Source organism: Filicampus tigris, chromosome 17 (assembly GCF_054856515.1).
Source record: "Filicampus tigris isolate MCC_2025a chromosome 17, RoL_Ftig_1.0, whole genome shotgun sequence".
NCBI lineage: Eukaryota > Metazoa > Chordata > Actinopteri > Syngnathiformes > Syngnathidae > Filicampus > Filicampus tigris.
The window spans coordinates 11,827,861-11,848,556 of record NC_141233.1 but is presented as its reverse complement, the minus strand read 5'-3'; the positions used below and the strand labels follow the sequence as shown (position 1 = coordinate 11,848,556).

The 20,696-nt window shown below is 40.3% G+C and overlaps 1 protein-coding gene across 3 annotated transcripts; it reads right to left on the bottom strand.

Annotated features, from left to right (window-relative positions):
• Window positions 1-142: 142 nt before the first annotated feature.
• cfap54 (cilia and flagella associated 54) lies at window positions 143-20,655 on the bottom strand. Of its 3 annotated transcripts, none has more exons than XM_086013083.1 (56): window positions 20,023-20,655; window positions 19,526-19,631; window positions 19,305-19,454; window positions 19,028-19,193; window positions 18,866-18,924; window positions 18,602-18,745; window positions 18,358-18,477; window positions 18,011-18,112; window positions 17,514-17,706; window positions 17,325-17,423; window positions 17,111-17,223; window positions 16,907-17,024; window positions 16,539-16,615; window positions 16,084-16,203; window positions 15,866-16,001; window positions 15,681-15,736; window positions 15,466-15,594; window positions 15,177-15,357; window positions 14,973-15,106; window positions 13,633-13,830; window positions 13,437-13,529; window positions 13,173-13,361; window positions 12,949-13,067; window positions 12,730-12,877; window positions 12,461-12,616; window positions 12,254-12,376; window positions 11,559-11,681; window positions 11,302-11,422; window positions 10,680-10,769; window positions 10,469-10,595; window positions 9,699-9,801; window positions 9,527-9,600; window positions 9,243-9,440; window positions 8,859-9,025; window positions 8,663-8,787; window positions 7,871-8,080; window positions 7,583-7,779; window positions 6,767-6,902; window positions 6,560-6,677; window positions 6,127-6,480; window positions 5,962-6,049; window positions 5,366-5,536; window positions 5,166-5,232; window positions 4,907-5,092; window positions 4,535-4,621; window positions 4,337-4,456; window positions 3,692-3,739; window positions 3,438-3,579; window positions 3,149-3,285; window positions 2,920-3,074; window positions 2,330-2,438; window positions 2,043-2,190; window positions 1,598-1,752; window positions 1,234-1,377; window positions 1,033-1,153; window positions 143-909 (listed from the first exon to the last, which is right to left on the bottom strand). In XM_086013083.1, the coding sequence occupies exons 1-55, from the start codon at window positions 20,220-20,222 to the stop codon at window positions 1,040-1,042; spliced, it is 7,443 nt and encodes a 2,480-aa protein (XP_085869209.1). In that variant the 5' UTR covers window positions 20,223-20,655; the 3' UTR covers window positions 143-909; window positions 1,033-1,039. The 3 variants fall into 3 exon arrangements, with proteins under 3 accessions (XP_085869209.1, XP_085869210.1, XP_085869211.1); XM_086013084.1 differs by having other exon boundaries at window positions 3,692-3,742; window positions 9,527-9,597; XM_086013085.1 differs by having other exon boundaries at window positions 3,692-3,742; window positions 20,023-20,197.
• Window positions 20,656-20,696: the final 41 nt, after the last annotated feature.

The following is a 20,696-nucleotide window of genomic DNA, read 5'->3' as shown; positions in this document are numbered from 1 at the left end:
ACTTCCGGCAAGTGGTCGATTACAATTTCCTATGGTGACGCAGATTGAATGCTACAGTATTACAACATTTTGCACTCAAAGGCCACACATGCTTTTTAAAATATATGACGTTGGTGAAAAAAAAAAAGAAATTTGCACAGAATGATAATCAAAACTAAAATTGTGTTTTATTACCATAAATAGAAATTGTAATGAGATATTCATTCAAAATAAATGAAAAAAAAATGCTTACATATTAATTGACCAATATGAGTAAATGATAAATTAATAAACAGGATACACAGTATTGAGTCTGCGTGAAGGTTGACAGTTCACAGTGATGTACAACAGCATCCTGTTGATTTCTTTTTCAGTGTCAGTCAAAATGGAACATAAATCAATTATGAGCATAGCTGGAAAGTTCAGTGCTAATTCAAACAATAATTCACTAGACAACTATCCTCAAAGCATGCCTTTGTTCGCTGAGTTGCGACTAACATTCATGGTAACTGCGCACTTTTTATTATTTGTTCTATTCAAATAAAAAAAAAAACAATACAAACTGTGCAGCACAGTCATCTAGTGGTCAGCATGTCTGGCTCGCAATTCTGAAGTCAAGGGTTTGAACCTCTGCTCCAGCCTTCTGTCCAGCATTGGCTGGTCGGTTGTTCCAATACACATCATCATCATTGGACTGGCATTGGGAATTACTGTTCATTTCCTTTCTCGATCCTGAGCTTGTTTAAATTGCCGCGGGCAAATAAAAAAAAATTACTCATTAGACATAACATCTTATATGCATTCTTAACAGAAATGTCTGTTATCCTATTCATTTTTTGAATTCATTAAATGTCTTGGAAGTTCCATTCATCCAAATGTTCCCGCTTGCACCGGAATGGCTTCTTCACTGCACCGCGACCCGAATATGACCTGAAAGGAAATTTACATGAAAGTATTACACACCAATATACACATACGTCACTATAGGAGGACAGTTAAGTATTTTGCATTGCTTTTCTGTCATGCATCAGAATGATTGAAATTAGAACTTACATTTTTGCTAAGTTGTTTGATCTAACATTTGCAGATAAGGGAGGTAAATGTTTCTGGGTCCAGGAGGAGAAATATACATTTTTCCATCATCCGATATAACATTTTCACCAAACTCACACAGCTGAAACAAGGAAGAAAACAAACTTAGCCCTTATGTACACACTAGTATTTATGTACAAACTATTAGTGCGTGCTTGTTACCTGTTTTTGTAAAAGTTTATGAGTCAGACTTAAAAGTTTGCTTTGTGTGCTTTTTAGGCTACTAAGACGCAAAGTGGCTCTAATTAGAGTCACGCTGGATCCCGGTGGCATGCGAGTCCGCCCGGACAGAAGGCTCACGGCTTCCTATAAACAAACCCAATAGAGTAACTGAGGTGGTTGTCTAGCAACTACGCATACACATTAACATTCTCAACTCAAGTACTTATTTAGCATATGGAAGTATTATTTCTAATCTTTTATTTCCATTTCGTAATTGTAACAGCTTACAACATTAAATGTATCGTTACGGCTACTCTGCTCATCACTGACTTTGTTCTGTTCTCATGATGTGTTGTGTTGATACCTGCAATAGTGACAAGCCATCATCTCCCCTGCTTCTTCGTGATTTTAATTGTGAACCTTCAACCAGCAAAAGAGCTTGAGTGTCAACGTCTCCCAATAGAGCACAGTCCTCCAGGCTCTGCTTTAACACTTGAGCTGCCTTGTCGTGAAGCTTACCTTTAAAAGACGTTTGTTTACGCTACTCACAAAAAATGAGGGGTATCAGGCCTTTGGATCAAATTTCAGGATGAACTTTTTAATCTAACATGTCATTCATCCTGAAATTTCCCCAGAAAGCCTAGTATCCCGAAGAAACCCCCACAAAATAATCAGTTGTTCACAGTATTAAATCTGTCTTTAAGTTTGTTTTAGAGGTAAGAGCAGTCAAATTCCTGTTCTCATGTTTGCTGAACAACTCAACTCCAAAAAAAGATTGAATGTGAGACAAAGAAAGCACAAAGACAGACCTGGATTAGGAACTGTGACATCGGCAGCCTGCACGAGAACACAACGGAGCAGTGCCACGCGGAAACGTAACCACAGAGCACCTCCGACCCTTTCACTGGCCTCAACTGCTCTCGGGCAGTCGTCATGCTGCGTGCAAAGTTCAGTTCCCTGTTGACAGAATAGAACCCAAATTGCCACATGGATTCTTGCGCCGTATACTTTACGAGATCAACCATTCTTGTCACGTTTAGCATTAAATCTATTTTTTGCCTAGGCATTCTTTCCAAATATATAACAGACATGCGACCTGTTCAGTTTCAGTTTCAGCAAGTGGAAGCTCAGTTGGTTTCTTATGATCCGGTACGGATTCTTTAAAGTCCTGCAGTAGCATCAATGATGAAACTGCCATGTCAGAACTGAGGATGTACAGATATGAAACTAATAACTGGCATGATTTATAAAACATGAACACAAACTTAAAGCGGACGTCAACCCAAAGATATTTTTTTCAAGAATATGTTCCCAGCAGGCCCACTAGTTGAAACACGCCATTCTGATTAGTTTTGCGTTGGTGGATTATAAATTAAGCAGCAAAATGCACTCATTTTAGCCATCTGTGGGGGCGGCCATTTTGTCTTCTGTCGACTGAAAATGACATCACAACTGCTCACAACGACCAATCACGGCTGACCTGTGAGGGCACTTGTGATGTCATTTTCAGTCGACAGAAGACAAAATGGCCGCCCCCAGTGATGGCTAAAAAAAACCGAGTAGATTAACACTTTTTCCACAAACGCAATATTTATCAGAATGCTCCGTTTCAACTAGTGGGCTTGCATGGAACATATTCTTGAAAAAAAAAGTTTCCACTTTAACACACGCACAGAGTGCTTCTACCTTTGCGCAACATGTCCTTGCTGCAGATAAAGGTTGGCTTTGAGAAGATTTGCCTCTAGTTTTAATTCCATGTTCTCAATGTCACTGTAGGAGGGACACGGGAGATTCTCCAATATGAAGTCCAAAAAGAGGGTAGCTGCTTCTAGCAGTAGGTACTACATCAGAAGAGACGGATGACAGATAAGGACAGGGGAACGAAGTGAAGCAAAGATTGGTGAAAAATTCTTACCTTGATTTTTTCAAGAGTGAGGTTCTGCTGGGAAGGAAATGCCCTCCCTCTTGGCTGTTCCTGCTGTTGTTCCGACTCGTCGGTGTCCATTGGGACTTGTTCCTGTTCTTCTGGTTCCACTTCGTCGTCATCTGGCACTGATCGGATTTCCAAAAAAAATAAATAAATAAAAAGATTTGATGCTGCGCAAATGAGCGCTGCACAAAGTTTAAACAGTATCATCCACTTTGCAAGATGTCACATAACTGTACGAAAAAAATAAATAAAAAATAAAAATATGTATTCAGACCTGGCTCAGGTGGGCTATTTACAGAGCTACTGAGGGCCAGGATGAGTTGAACACGTGCAAGGTTAAATCGGAAACCTAATGAGGACCCATAAAGCATGCTGACCTCTGGAGAAAGTTCACAGCTCACAAGTTCCTCTAAAGCCTAAAACAAAAGTCACATAGTAACATCTATACTGAGTGCAGAAACAACAAATTAATTTACTGAACGTGGACGCAGTGATATGAATTCCATGAAAATGGAGCAGAGACAGTACCTGAACATTGTCCAGGAGGGACTTGTTGTTACAAAACTGCTTTTTTGACTGCTGAACAAGCACATTGTATTATTTAATCATTATTTATGAAGTTGCACAGTGCAGTTTAAAATTCCATGTGACAAACGTTACCCATCTGAGCGGAAGTCAACCCAAAAGTGTTCTTGACAATAATGTGTTCTATGCGGCCTCATTAGTATAAACTTGATGTCTTGATTAATATTGTGTGCAATACGAATTAAGAGCAAAATCCACCCGTTTTTATCCATCTCAGGGGGCGGCCATTTTGTTATTTGCTGTCGACTGAAAATGACATCACAGTTGCTAAGGGCTCAGATAAAAGCCAATCACGGCTCAGCTTCAGAAAACAGGTGAGCCGTGATTGGTCGTTACCTGAGCCCCGAGGGTCTGTGATGTCATTTTCAGCCGACAGAAGTGACAAAATGGCCGCCCCCTGAGATGGTTAAGAACAGGTGGATTTTGCTGCTTAACTCATTTCATATTAATCATATTGCCTTGTTTCAACCAGTGGGCCTGCATAGAACAGATTCTTGAAAAAAAAAAAAAGTCTGTATGGGTTGACTTCCTCTTTAAACTAGGGCTAAAAAAAAACAGTAACAGAAAAGTGAATGTGAGTGCTCTTACTTGGCGAGACTCACGAATGATGTAGCGTCCATTAGGGAGAAGAATCCCCGCCCCTCTTGAGAGCTGCTCTGTCTCCTTTATCGCCTCAGAGAAGAAGCACAGTTCAGTGAGCGCTCGCACCTGCAGTAAATAGCAAAAAAAAAATAATAATAAAACACATTCAATAAAATGAGCAGTCAACTAAAACTTCATGCTCACCTTAAGTATTCTGCTTTCCACATTGCGTTGAACATCTCTGCACACTGTCCCCGCAAAATGCTGATAAAGTGCCAGCATGGGTAGAAGCTGAAATTAGAAACTTTATTCAACACTGTAGAATTATACATGTACTGAATACACCATCAGTTACACCTACATAATTTAATGAGATTATTAGGCTTGTCCCATTCATCAACCAATCAACAGGACGCAGTGCTACAATCTCAATAACTAGCATACAGTACTGTAATGTATAATTAATAGCTCTCATCAAAACTGAGCATTATCATCTTTCTGAAGACAGAATTTTCATACAGATCTTATCGGATTGTGCACATGCAATTCAAGTCGTCTTATTAATTGTGTGTCTACTGTTATGTAGTAGCCCGCGATGAACAGCCATTGGCAGATGAAGTTCAAGCTGCCGACAGTGGCGGCGAGATCAGCCCTGTGGGGTTCTGAGAAAAGGTTGACTCCGGGGAGTAGTTCGTCACTGATGCTGTGTGAGGCGTACTGTAGGTCATCCAGGGGATGGGCCAGGGAACAGCACAGCACACACTGGGGAAGGCGGAGACCGTAGATGTACGTATAGTCACGGTGAGGGCGAGAGTCAAATCAACCAATAATTTACCTTGAAAAGGTGAGCTGATAAGAGACAGCACTTGGTCCTCTGGCTGATATCTGAAGTTAGAATATACCTATACATATAACACACATAGCTCAGGTGTCAAAGGCCTTTGTTGTCAACAAGTACAAAAAAAAAAAAAAATGTGAAAATAAATTTTCATATTAAAAAAAAAACACTTTTTAATAACTCCCACAAGAACCTACTGTGCAATTTTAGCAGTGATCACAGCCGCCTGTAGACACCCCCAAAGGCCAGCCTGTCTCAGAGTTTGTTGCAGGGTGCCGCCCCCAAATGACACCCAATCCCATTTATCGATCACCGCTGAGCTGTGTAAGGCAGCATCAACAGCTTTACTCCAGCAAGAGTTTGCCATCCTACACAAAAAAGAGAAAGGAAAAAAAATTCCAGGACAATGAGGAAAATAAAAGACTTGTTTCAGCCAGGGGCGGAGCTATGGGTGACCCTGGGTGCGCACAGGCCCACCCAGATTGACAGACTGCCCACCCAGTGAGATTCATGAAAAGAAAAAAAAAATGAAATTATTATTCAATTATATTTTAATTTGCGCTTTGTTGTGTTTTTATTTTATTGAATATTTAGGATGGCATAATTGTGGTTATCTAAGGAAGATCTGAACTTCATATTCGGTTTGTCATTTTATTTGAATATATGATGGGTCGGGACAGGAGGATTGCGCTCAGTGAGAGAAATATTCAGGCCCACCCTGATTTTTCCAGGCCCACCCATTAGCCACGTTCTGGCTCCGCCCCTGGCTTCAGCATGAATGTCGATTTCTGACCGTGTGTTTAAGTCGTAGTAATACAGATTTCCCATTTCATGCAGAGCAAACACGCTGAGGGATTCTTTGTTGTTGGTCTGGAGATATTCTGCAAGCCATGAAAAGAAATATCCCGCAAATTGTTTCGATTCATCGGTTTTCCCGAAAACACACGACCGATCTTACTTGTGGAAGCCAAGTATGTCGAGATGACTCTGGGCATGTAGTCAGGGCTGACAGGGACATTGTAGAGAGTGTCCGGAGTAATGTGGTCTTTATTAATCAGGTCCCAAGGCTGGATGTTTGGCGTGGTGATGAGTATGGGATTGAAGTCAATCAAGTCTGATGTGATCTCACAGCACTGCTCACTTTCAAAGCCTGGTTGTGCATGAGCCAGTAGCAGCAGCAGTAATGATCTGCTATAGCGGAACACTTGAAGACAATGCGGTATTCTTTCAACAGCTTGACGGTAATAGTGCAGCGTGTTCGCCACATCCAGGGGAACACACACAAGGGACTGAGCGTGCTTCATTTCGGCATCTTTGCGACACACAGAGCACATGGAGAGATCACTAACGCAATAAAAACAATGGCTGTAACTACAGTTTAGTATTCGAACCTATGAGTTCAGTTCCTTCATTCGGCGTGAACTTCGCCACAGAGCTTGTTGACTGGTTGGCAGAGTGACGGATCCAGCCGCTGAACAGCTGACACCGCGCGTAACTCTTGTACGTTACCTAAAACATAAAAGCGTCACACACTGAGAACAGGAGGCTTTGAAATGCGGTAGAGCCATTTCCTGGCTGACGATGCGCAGACACGTTACCTCCTTGCCAGTGGCCCACTGAGTCTTGACATGGTGTGGCTGTGGGACTTTAGAGCCTCCATTAGTACGAATCCTTTCAAGGAGTTTCCTCTGGGCGAGGACCAACAGGGGAGTCACTGTCAAGGCGTATCGTTCGCTAGGACGACACAGTTCAAAGTCACAATAGTACGTGAATTGGTATTCTGGAGTACAGCGTAGTATACGGTAGGGATACAAGTAAAAATTCACTCAAGCCCCCATTCGATTTTCAGTTCCCGATTTTCGATTCGATTTGATTTTTAAAAAAATCGCTACCGTGCTTGACTCTGTGCGCTAGTGCGGATCTGCAGCCATCCACAAACGCAATACGGAATGATGTTTGGTGCAAGCGCATAATTTGATCTACACATTCAAAATGTGCTAAGCATCTGGAATGAAAAAACATTTCAAGACATAATTTTCTAGATGGATTCAATCAACCTGATTTCAAAATTTATCAAATCGATTAATCTGGACGGATCGATTTTTCATCGATTTTCGATTAATCGCTAATCACATCCCTAGTATATCGGATACAAGACCTGGTGCATTGTGTCATACAGATGTGCTTCTGATATTTCATATCAGAATATATTTCTATTTATATATATTTCTGTAAATATTAAGATTTTTTTTTTTTAGCTCAAAAGTGAAGTCAGAAACACATTGAGTAAGATGCAAATTTGTCTAAGTATCAAAACAGAGTTTTTTTCAGAGAATGAGCTTTTTTGTTCAGCACATTTTTCATGTTTCAACACAGCTTTCGTTGTCGTCTTCAACCTCGAGCATAACATTTACCGGGTGTACGAGTTGAATATGAGGGCAAAGTGTGCCAGGCGCTCCCATTTGCCGTTGTCATGGAGCAGCTCCAGAGTGCGCAACACTAAACTGTGCACAAAACGCATGTCCACTTGGGTGCAGTCATCCAGTGGAGCTGAGAAGCACAGACTGAACTCTTGTTCTTCCTCAGTCACGCTGTCATACAAACGCCACAGCTTGAGATGGCAACAAAGGGCTCGGTTAAAAATGGATGAGGCAAAAAGCACGTCAGTATCGTTTACTGACGCAACATACTGTGACACTTACTCCCAGTCTGCTTAGCATGTCCATGATAAGATCTGTTGCGAGCACTAATAGAGGGGTGAAGGTGCTGTGCAACTCATGTGTTGTAACCAGGAAGGGAGGTTGAAGCTGAGAAGGTGTCTGATGTAATGCAATAAGTCTGTTGCTTTCTTCCCACACAGTGTGACAGACCTTCTGCAAATTTGTCCAGTGACCTCCACGGTGGGCTAATACCTGGAAAAAAAAAAAAAATTAATGTGATACGTGTCACGATAAAAATAGTCACACTGAACTCATACAGTACTGCAAATTGTTATTTTGTTTTTTTAAAGGAGGCTGAGGCAGAGTAAATATTTACACTTACATTTTGAACTTTTTATCAGATTATGAATGTTGTTAAGATTAACATGTCCACGCTGTCATTTAAATTATTCAAATATAATTATTATTTGTAAAATAATCAGTAATACAAATCTATTGTTTTTTGGAATAGTTTGTGAATTAGTTGCCATTAAAGTAATTATAAATAATAAAATTTAACAATAAGCATGCATTTTATTATTAAAAACAATTCTGTTCGATATAGAAAAAAATAAAAAAGTGTAAAATAAGTTTTAAAAATGTATTTTATTGATATAGTTGGTCATTTATTTATTCTTCAATTAATTATAAATAATAAATAAATAAATAATACATCATATTTATTTATTTATTTATTCAAACCCAATCTAAAAATGTCCCTGCAAATTTAAAAAATCTAATGTGACCCTTGAGCAAAAACGTTTGACACCACTGTTCTACGTTAACAAACTGTACCATGGCCCTGCGTAGATGTAAAGCAGCTTTTTCCAGCGACTCCATCGGTACGGTTGTTGGCTCCTCTGACTTTTGAGGGGGCTCCTCCACCTCCTCGCAACTCTCCATAGTATCCGAACTCTCCTCTAGGTGGAAGAAAGCAGAAGCAATACTTTCTCTATTTCAATTAGTTTTTCATTGTCTCACCTTTACCTACCATTTTTATCACACTCTTTGCTAGAAGTGTCATCTGACAGATCGGTGTGCGACACGTCTCTCTCTGAACTAACTTCACATACGGTGGTTTGCTGCTCCTCTAAGTTTCTCTTCACCAGAACACCAGAATTGGCCAAAAAGAAGATGGAGAGATTTAAGTGGCTGTACCTGAAACATACACAACATACATGATTCAGTCTGTACTCCGACACAATCCAATGAGATCCAATACAAATATAACTACACTATGATTGGAGGCAATAATTGCTCAACCTAGCAAGGAAATTGATTTAAAAAAAAAAAAGTGTTTTATTTTAACCCCTCTCACATGGTAACCTGTACTAGTTATGTAAACGGTATGATACTGTACGAGGTATGTTGAAACCTGGATTGTAGGGATCCTTCATGCAATGGGTGCAGCTCCTGTTCGAATAGCGTAAGATGTGCCTGACCGATACTGTAATTGATCTGAGATCTCCACACTCTTTCCTCGGAGCACCGCCTCCTCAGCTGAAGCCGTCTGGAGTGCCGTTCCACGACGGCGTTCATCGAGGACAGCAGCCTCTCTACCGCCTTCAACTCCCTACGCAATAAGAGCACTCCACTCAGACACATGTTGGATAATCAATAAATGCGACACGTCAAACACAGTGACTGAATGCAGTCTACCTGACGGTTCTCGCTGTCATAAGGGCTCCGCGTCGGAGCTTTTTACGTTTCTTTGAAGCCTTTTTCGTCGTCTTCTGTAACAAAAGAGCTTCATGATCATATTACGAAGGCATGCTGAATTTTTTTTTTTTGCCGAATGGAACTCCATTCAGTATCCCTTTGCGCTTTTTACCTGTGATGTTTGGCCTTCTGTCGCAGTGGTCTCATTTGTTTCTTTTTCACACGGAGTGTTTTTCTCTGGACATTTGGTGGACATTATCATTTCGTCATCCCTCCTGGCAAAGGCAGAACCATTTGAAAACGGTTATGTCGTTATCACCATAGGTAAAATCGCTATAATTCATTGCAGTCAAGACCAAAAGCAAAAATATTTATTTAAAGAAGTCAACCCAATCATATTTTTTTTTCAAGAAAAGGTTCTCTGCAGGCCCATTAGATGAAACATATCATTTTGATCAATATTGTGTTTGTGGAATAAGAGTTAATCCACCACATTTTAGCCATCTCTGGTGGCGGCCACTTTTGTCACATTTTGTCAAGTGAAAATGACATCATAGTGTCTCAGGGCTCAGGTAACAACCAATCACAGCTGAGCCACGATTGGTCGTTATCTGGGCCCTGAGACACTGTGATGTCATTTTCAGTTGAAAAACGTGACAAAATGGCCGCCCCCTGAGATGGCTAAAAACGGGTGGATTACCTCTTATTCCACAAACGCAATATTAATCAAAATGCCATGTTTCAAGTAGTGGGCCTGCATAGAACATATTCTTGAAAAAAAATTTGGGCCAGACATTTTCAGACCTTCTTTCTAACATTTGAAAAAAAAAAAATGAAAAAAATATAAATTAATGGGATTGAATGGCTTGACTATAAAGACAAATAAATTCGTCAATGGCAGTGAATGAGTTAAGTGAAAGAATGATTTGCAAAAACTCATACCTGGCAAGAAATCTAAATATGGTTTGACCCCATTGTAAAACAAGATCAAGTTGTCCTTCCTCTAAGGCTCTCTGAAGTAATAGCGCCGAAATCTCCACAAAATTTGAATGGCTGCCGAGCTGCATCACTATGACAAAAGCACAAGACACGCAAAGCTGAAAATAGGAATTGTTGATTTGAAACACGCAGCATGATGCGTACTACTACATACCGATTCGGTAAGCATGCTGTAGAGTGCTCGTGAAGATCCGCTCGCGCAGTGTGGCAGTGTCCTCAGAACCACTCAGTGAGGGGGAACTCTCTGTGGAAACATGCATAGTGGACATAATCTCATGATGCAAGCGAAAGAGCAATTGAATATTCTTATGACATGCAAATTTGAGTTCAATTACGTGCATTAGCTGACCGTTTGTGCACATTAAAAGTGAAGAATACAATGGAACCTTCAAAATAAAATGTTGCAAAAATGTAGTTTGGAATTCACAAAAAAATATTCTGGCAAAACAACATCAGCACAAATATTAAGATGTGCTTTTACGCCTGCCTCGAGACAAAAATTCCAGCAATAGCGAATAGTTTTACTTTATTTTGTTGTTGAATTTTATAGTGGAATGACTTCTCTTTATTCCAGAATGACAGTTGGGAATGTTTAAATCAGACTTATAGCGTCGGAGGAACAGTTGCATGTTTTATGATGGCACCCGTTTGAGTAGAACAAATTATTCAATTTACATTATTTCCTCTGGAGTTTTTTTTTTTTTTTTTTCAAAATTCAAATACCTTGATTCAACTTTACAGGTTGAACTGTAATATTTTTAAAAATAGTTTATTACCAATTACTGTGTCGGGATCTGCCTCAGCTGTTATGACCTCCTTGAACTTCCCAAATAGTACCTTCAACTGAACACATTTTTTCATTTCTTTCTTCACTGCAACAGGATCATCTGCCTTTGACTAGGGAACACACGTACACAAAAAAAGACAGGAAATGGATTGAAATTTGAAACTTTGATGGATCTTGGAACTTTCTGAGAGTTTGAAAAACATAACAAAAAAAATAAATCAACCAAAACAAAACACTTCTCTTTACCGACACACGTTTGCAAGCAAGTCTAATGAATCGCTCCTGGGCATCAAAGACATCTTGGAGGAGAGCATGACCACAGTCTATCACCACGGAGGCTTTCTGGTGCTCCTTCAGTGCACGTAACGCCTGGCAATGGAGGAAAAATTATTGTCCGAAATATATTCCGGTTTCAGATTCATGATCCAGATTTAAACACTGCTTGCATTTCCGGTGGAGTTTTAGTTTTAGTTTTTTTAAACTCTGCTGGCCGATAATAAATCAATTTGAAACTGTGGAAATCAAATCAAAGATATGTGAAAGTTTAACATTTCTGTCATTTTGAAATTTTCATTGACTTAAGAAAACTACATGGAGCTATTAAAGTTCAAGTTTTCCTTTGTCCTTTTTAAGACATGCTGACAATCCCGGGTGCTGCCTGAACTTTTTGTTACAATTTGATAACAGAGATGTATACTGTCAAAAATGTCTTGTAATAATGATTTTTTTTTAAAAATCACCATTATGCAAACCTGAAACATTGTTCAATAAACATGCTTAAAGACATTACAACAAAGTTAAGAGTACATTTTTCTTTAGCTTTTGCCAATACTTCCCTTTTCACTGAAAATGAATATCGGCTCCAAATATCGGTTATCCACTAATAATCGTTATCGGCATCGGCCCTGAAAAAAGCATATCGGTCTATTTCTAGAACATACCTTGGACAGATAGTTAGTGATGCAGGCAATCATGTGCATAAGCGTCTCCACTGTGTTTTTGGACCACTTTTGTTTGAGGTGAGCTTCATTCTCCTTCAGTACATTTAAACATTTGGTCAGCAACTGAAATGAAACACAATGCAAATTAAGTTTTTTCAAAAAAATGTTACACTGGGGGGGGAAGGAAAAGTCCAAATGACGTTTTACCTTTACTGCAGGATCGCAAGGGATCTGATGGAAGATGAACGGAACCAGGAGGCCATAACAGCTTATAACAGCTTGAACAGCAGAACTGCTGTCATTTAACCACATCGCCAAGTCCATGGCTACCAGCAATCGTTCGCATTCGGCTAGTCTGGCTTCCTGTATAAACAACACGCGCAAATAAACATCCACTTCAAATGGATAAATGTTCACAAGTGCTTTCTGATGTTGGAGTGAGTGACTCCAGCATTTATAAAGTCTATTGTACACACCTGTTTCCAGACAAAGAGTCCACAGATGCTGCCTGAGTCGCAGAGGAGCGATTGCTGGTGAATGTTGATGTCTGTCTCAATGAAGATGGACGTGAGGAAGAGCTGACACAGGAGCGGGGACGAGCATTGCAGATACTTCATGTGCAGCCTTTAAAGAAAATAAGAGGCGACTGAGATGAGCGAAGAGCAAACTTGAGATTTGAGGTTTGATCTCCTCACGCTATTGAAGCAAGGCTATCCTGTGTTTTGTCGGGCCCACTGTCAGGGAGGGTGAAATGGTTCCATAATTCCTTGCACGCTTTCTTTGCAATGTCAAATTGTTTGGTTTGAAATGCCACCTGAGAATAGAGGTGGGGAGGAAAAAAAAAAAAAAAAAACCTACCGTCATTCTAATGGCATGGTTTTGGTAAGTGGGTAAAAAATACCCGGTGGGGAAAGTGTACCTGTGCCAAGTGAGCCCACGAGGAAAGCAGCGACTGCGGCATGGAAGTCATCAGTGGGAAGGTGGTCGCTCCGATGGCGTTGCCCAGTAACTTCCCTTGGCAGGTGTATGCGGCTAAGGCAAAAACGTACCTCTGGTTCGGTTCCAGCCTCTCCACCTTCAGCTGCCATTCGCCGCATACAGCCGGTACCTGCAAACAGTTCGTCGTTGCAGCGTGCGAAAGCATCGCTTCTTTAGATGACATCATCTGGAATAAATGGCATACCAAATTTCCAGTTCCTGGCAGGCTGCAGTCTCCGAGGCGGACTTTCAGGTCCATGCCCTCAGCCGCACGTCCACATAGTTGGTACCAGCACACCTTGATTGATGAAGCAATTAAATGAGATTAGACATGAATTGAGATGCATTGTGTCGCTCATGCATTTGATGACGTCACAGGAAAATAAAGAGGAAAGCCTTACTTGTTCCTCCATGTGGTACGGAGCGGGAGCAAATGTTAAGGAGCGGTTGGTGCGTGAGATCAAGATAGGACGAGGTGGAGGGATTTCCTTTTCTTCCTTCATCACTTTGCCTTTACTTTCAAGTGAAAACTTTGGGCTGTTGGCGATGTACAGTTTTCTTTCTTCTATCGCTGCCTTCTCTATTAAAATACAGGCTTCCTGATGAAAGTGATAAGAATGGGTGTTATTTATTTAGATTGTTCGCAAATATCAGTACGCAGCGTGAGATGAATCCTCATTCACGACGCACAAAGTACAAAAAGTTAAGGACATTCAGTTGACACTTCAGTATGAATCTAAAAAGCACTGCAATCTTTACATGTGCGCCTGTTTTGACCTTTTCTGCACTTTAAACTTTTGAATACGCTTTTTTTTTTTACACTACTTGCTGTTCACTTGCAAAGGAGCTAAATGGCAAAATTCACAATGTCATTTTTGATCAACGAATCAACCAACACATTTCCAAGGGCATCCACTTCTGTGCCTTTCTGTGACTCTTCCAGTCTCTATGTATCCCCGTTGCGACCTTCTGATGACATTCTGAGCATAGCTGAGAACACCCTAAAGACTGGCTTTTTTGCCACTATACACATACTCAATGAGACTGAAAGCAGCTTCTTTTCTAGAGCATCCATCCTGAAATGTCAGGCACAAGCTAAACATCCTAATATCACCTAACGTTCACAAGCTGAGCCGTGATTGGTTGTTGCCTGAGCCCTCATGTGATGTCATTTTCAGTCAACAGCAAGTGGCAAAATGTGTTTTTAAAGGTATTGATTGCACATTACAAATAATGACGTTCGCAAATTCATTATACACAAAATATATATATTTTTTTTTACTGCTGAAAATTGAAAAACGACTAAAGAATCTCTTTAAAGTAGCACCGGGCAAGAAATCGACCTTAATAAAAAAATTTGCACAACTCTTTTGATGAAACATTGACTTACAAGTACAGTAGTTGAATGGGACTTCATGCCCTGAAGGGGTCTTTATCGTTTTTACTGGCACAAAGCAAAAGCAACTTTGAGGAGGATGGGATCAACCCTGGCACAATAAAAAAAAAATCCAAATGTCCTGAATTGCTTTACGGCATACTCACGTCCTCCTTTCGCTATAAGGACGGCTCAGGATTTCACGACACTACGCGCTGGCACGCATGGGAACTGTGGTTGATTTTTGTCAAAACACTACCGCTTTTGTCCACACGCTGCCGCCATAATCAACAAAAACTGACATATGACACAGTGTTGCTTTAATGTTTTGTGCATGAGTAGTGTATAAATATTTTTGTGTAGAACCTCTAGAAGACTCCTGGTTACACTGGACTCATTTGACTTCCTTCCATCATACAACAGCAAGGACTTCTGGATCAGGAAAAGTGCTTTAGACACTTTGTTCTTCTTGATCTTGTCCAAAAGATCTGATTCCGTCACTGAAACCGTCAAACAGTGCAAGCATCTGCAATTGCAATACTTATTTAGCGATGCAGCAAATAGACTCACCTGCATTTAAGTGCATTAACTTGAGCGACGCCCGATGGTAGATGATGTCCAGCTCGAGAAGAATGTCTATCGCAAGCATGGATGTATGAGTAGACTGGTGTGCCCGATCCCTTTTAACATCCGCCTCGATTTCTTCCTTTTGCTTCTCGCTTATTTCAGTATCGCCGTTTCCATCTCCCCTCTTGGAAAAGAACGAGAGGACAAGCACAGCATCCAAACATGAAGACTTTTATATAAAAGCAAAAGAGTGCCAAACGAATACAGGAGTTTGCCTTTGAACAGTACGTGCCAGCAGGTAAGTAATGTCAGGGGGAGCTGCGCCATCTTGCGGCATCAGTGTGACCACACGCTTGACCAGAGCGTGGAAACCCTTTTCAACCACCATGCACACTTTCTGAAGAAGCTCTATACGGGAACCCTGCAAAAAAACAAAAAAAAAAAAAACAGTATCTTACATTATATTTTATTCTATTCTATTTATTGATAAAAAATGCCGTTCAGTACCTTCAGCAGAGTGAAGCAGTGTTTCTTTTCACTACCGACTTTGACTTTAGTTGGAACTATGGAGAACAAATACCAGTTTTTGAAATTAAAACATCGAATACATGTGGAAATGACATCACCGCTTTCTTTTCAGGTAGCAATGAGGGTCTGCGCCATATGAGCCGGAAGAAAAGGAGTGTGCTCACTCTGCTTAATGCGATCAGCCGCACTCTCGAGCAGTAAGACCAAGCTGTGAATCATCTCTGCTGTCTTTATGCAGTCAACCGTCGCCAGGTCACAGGCAAAAGCCACCTCGCACTGCATGGACAGGCACCACGCCCACTGCACGGGCATCGAGACAAATACATGTATCAAGTACAAAATAAATGATATGGCAAAAACACTCTCACTGTTCATGTTTGACCTTGTCACGGTCCTGTGTGTATTCCGGGGCTTTCATCTGATCCATCTGAATCACCAGCTTCAGCTTCCCCCAGAGAAAAAGCAAAACATCCCAAACTAGTTCGACGCCTGGCTGCGCCTCCTACAAATCAACACATGCTCTTTATCCAAACCATGAGGATATTCCTCAATACCGATCCACAACTTGGGTTAATTTAACCCAACTTTCTTGGTTGTTTTTGCAGAAAACAATCAAAAAATGTTGTAGTTTTGTACAAAAAAAACCCAAAATGGGCTGTTTTGTACATAACAATGCAAGAAAGTGGGTCAAATTGATCCAATTTGTGTATCGGTCCATTTTTGCTAAAAAATTGTGTTATTTTTAACCCAACTGTTTTTAGAGTGCACACATACATATTAATGTGACTAAAAACACACGACATGGCATTAATATAAAGTAGTTAAACGTAAACTTACAGGGACAGAATCACAAACTGCTTTGTACAGAGTCTCTGTCAGGCCAATGATGCTATCGAGTGAGCCCCTGTATCTGTCTGCAGAAAACAGTGATGAACAAGACCAGGGAGTGATTTGAATACAACACAGTGATCAGAAATATGTTTGGCATAAAACATAATTTTGCTTTTGACATATGTTTACATGGGAGGCATCACCCACCAAATCTTTACCATCAATTAGAAAATGTCATTTACAGTTTGTTTGTTTTTCATACAGAAATCTATTTTATTTCCTTGGGATGTAAATGGCATCGATTCTGTGAAATGGCCCGTACATATTTTGCCTTGGCTCATAAAAAGTTGGGAAACATTGCACTAGACAATCACCTCTACTACCAGCGACGTCCTCTCTAAGGCGCCTTCTGTGGGAGGACTTGAGAGTGATGAAACCATTGATCAAGGCGAGCTCGTATTCGGCCTTCCTGAATGCAGGACCTTCCACAACCTGACACACAGAGACAGCGTCCATACACCCATAATGAGATTTTCCTCTACTTTTCCATAAAACCGGAGAGGCAAAGAAGAACTCACAGACAAAATCTCCAGCATCATTCGTGAATGCTCAACGAAAACGTCTGGTTGCTTGTACTGAATCATGAACTTGATGAACCGGACGGCGGTGGGGACGGGCACTTTGTTTTCCCCTGTAGCAAAACAACACGACAACACACTCACAAAACTATTCGCTGGCTGTTGAACATGTATGAAAATGGAAAAAAACAAAAAAACAATGACACTGACTTACCTGTAATCGCTAATTCCATCAGAGTTGATGTTGTGGATAGCGCACTAAGAGGTACACAGGTCTGTTCTTGACGTTTCTGTTCACTGGTACTAGCCACTCCTTGATAAAACACAGAAATCGCAATTACGATCTCACCAGCTACACTTTCTCTGTACTAAATTGTGCTTTGCTTTCCTTTTTTTGACCTACCAGATAATATACTTATACCAGAGGCAAAGAGCTCCAGGACCACCTCCTGCAGCTCTAGTTCTTCCGGCAACCTTGTCTGCAATGGGCGCATGGAGCTGTCCCAAAGTGCTTCACAGATGCCCAAGAACTGTGATGCGCTGCTGTCAAAAAGGCCCATCAGCATTCGCTCCGTGGCATTGCGAGGCCACGGTATCTACGGGACATTCAGACTATTTTAGTTCATGTTAAAAAAGGACAATGCCAAACAATAACAAAGCCATGACAGTTAATTAAAGGATCTGTATCATGCAGACTTGTTGCTCCAAGGGTGAAATAGTGACAAATGGTCAAAAGAAAAAACACTATTTTATTGTCAACATCTCGAAGCCAAATGGCTTGCAAAATCCCAGGGATGTTCAAGGTAGGAATGAAAATTAACAGGAATTTATGGAAGGCAAAATAAAAACACTTTGCGCTTGACTTTTGAACTGAATGTTTATGCCAAATCTTTGCTTTACATTTGGAAAGTCCTTCGGAGTAGTTTTGCTCTTGATTGTAATCATGTGTTTGGGTTTCCTCCTGGTCTCAAACACAGCCCGCTTGAACATCATGACAGCCAGCTGGAAGAAAAAGAATTTATAAAGCCGACTGATTAAAAGCAAAGTCCAATTTCATTCAAATATTAATTTAAAATGCATCATTAGTTAAGCTGCAGAAAGAAAGAAAAGAAAAAAAAAGTGGTCATTAAAACAGTAAAAACATATATCAATACAGTATTTGCCTCTTATCCCTTAAATGTTTGATTGCGAAGCAAATTGCAACTAAATTGTATTAACATTAACAAAGTATGAAAGTCGTCTAATGCCTTGATGGAAGCTTCCCTGAAGGCCATTTGGGTCTCTTTGTTCGAGGGACCACCATTCTCCTTATCCTTTTCCTGCTCTGCAAGGTCATTGATTTTTCCAAGTGCTCTCCTGGCAAATTCCTGTGTTCAGCATTCAAAAACACAGCAATACAAAATTAAAAGAAGACTTCCTTTTTATTGGGTTTAAGCACTAACAAAGATAGTTGAGGTGGTCCGAGACTGTCATCATTTCGGTGGGTTTCACCTCTGCCTGTAGAGAAGCCTGGTTGTCATAGTAACAGTGACAGACAGTACAGTAGAGTTTGACAAGCCAAGGCAAATGTTTAATAGTCATGATGGGCATGGCTGACTCTAAAGTGAGGCTTGCCCACAGAAGGTACTCCAATGCCTAGAACGGATCACAAAAAGCGAAACGTGAGTGAACTGGATTTTCAACTACCGGTATATAACAACGTGGTGCTTGATGTGAAAGGAGAGTTTTTGGTTTGACGTATCTTACACGGCATACCTTTCCGCTATGATTCAACGCCATCAGGTAGTTACATATTTTGAAGATGTGCAACGTTCCTGGAAAAAGGCAAGCAATGGAAAGACAATATAAGTTTTGGCCTACTGGTAATCTGCTTTACCGAAATAACTTACTGAACAATAAAGAAGAAAACTAGTCTACCATTATAAATTATCCAGCAGAGGTGCCTGTTCTGCTGAAAAGCCTGCATCATTATCCTGATGAAGTTCAGCACATGCAGCAGTTTCAAAAGCCCCTTCTGGCTGAGAACCATGGGCCTTTTCTCCAACTCAAATATGCACAGTGCACAGCCCAACATCGAACGGACCTACACACACAGACCAGGAGCCGAAAATAATACAATTATCAGCAATGATACTACATGGCAACACTTGTAGTGGCGAAGAAGAAAATTAATCAAAATACAACAAAAAAATACCTTCATGATGAAGACATCTTGGTCTGTGTCAAAACCTTCAGGAAAGAAGCAGCTGATGAAGTGGTCCACATCTGTAATGTCAGTTATACTAGTTGAGCAGAACTGAAGCAGGTGTAGACTGTAACCTTGCGATAGAGCCGTCTGGTACAACTGTGTGGAGATGAAATGAATAAATAAAAATAACACAATGACTCAATACAGGCAGGCAATTAGACAAATACCTTTAATCCAGTGAGAAAATCTCCAATCTGCAACATGCGCTCCTGGTACAATTTAAAAGGCAGGCGTGGTTTGAAGTTTCGCCAGATCTCTGCCAGCAGTGTGATCCTTCCAAAGTTATTAAAACAAAACACTCAATAACATGATGACAGTGGCAGCAGGACACCTCATTATGACAGTTTCACCCCCTTTGAACAATCTGTTGTGTTCCATACATTGAAAACGTTTTCCCAATACAAGTTGTGTGTCATCTATTGGTAACTTTCTAAGTAAATTTTCAAATCATACAGTACAGTCAAATTGCTTCCAATCTTTGATTTTACTGACAGGTAACATGGCCCATAACCCAAAGATGTAACTGGCTAATATAACTAAAAACCAATACTGTTTTGTTTATAATGTTGATAATTTTGTTGAGAATAAGCTAAAACAAAACATAGTTCAAAAACATTGTGTCTAAAAAATGCCGTGCTACTTATTTAGAAGTTAGCTAACCTACCCTTTAGCATAAGAAACATTCTCCTGGCAGGTGGACGACGCCCGTTTCATTACTGTCATAAACGAGTTAATGTCTCTCTCAAAAGATACAATGACCGGGTTTCTTTTGTCAATTTTGCCATAATAGGTCGCTGGTAAATCCATCGAGGCCATAATAATATTTTTACCCATCAACAAGCGTGGGTGAAGGCATATCACCATGGTAACGACGCTAACTAAAGCAAAGCCAAACACTTGTCAGTGATGCGTTAAAATGATCAAAGAAAGTCGGAATTTTTTAAACTTATGATGTCGTAGTTACATTTGTAGGGATAAAAAACACACTCAAATGCATATTGCGAATACAGTGCGTGGCGTTTGTTTACACACGTTAGTTCTTGTGCACACGCTAGTTGACATAAATTTGGTACTACCACCATGCGTGATGTGTCTTCAAGACTCTTTTAATGTATTACGTGAAAACACTTACCTCTGTTCTTCAACAAATGGTTTTCCGCCATGACCCCAATAAACGTTTTTCTCACATAGTTGGAAACGAACTAATTAAACTTTAACGATAAATAATGTATGCATAAATGTATGTAAGTCATCTATTTTTTTAAGGGGTTGTTGAGATACACTAAAATCAGACTTGGCTAATACAAAAGTTATATTATAAAGAGATGTTTATAACTG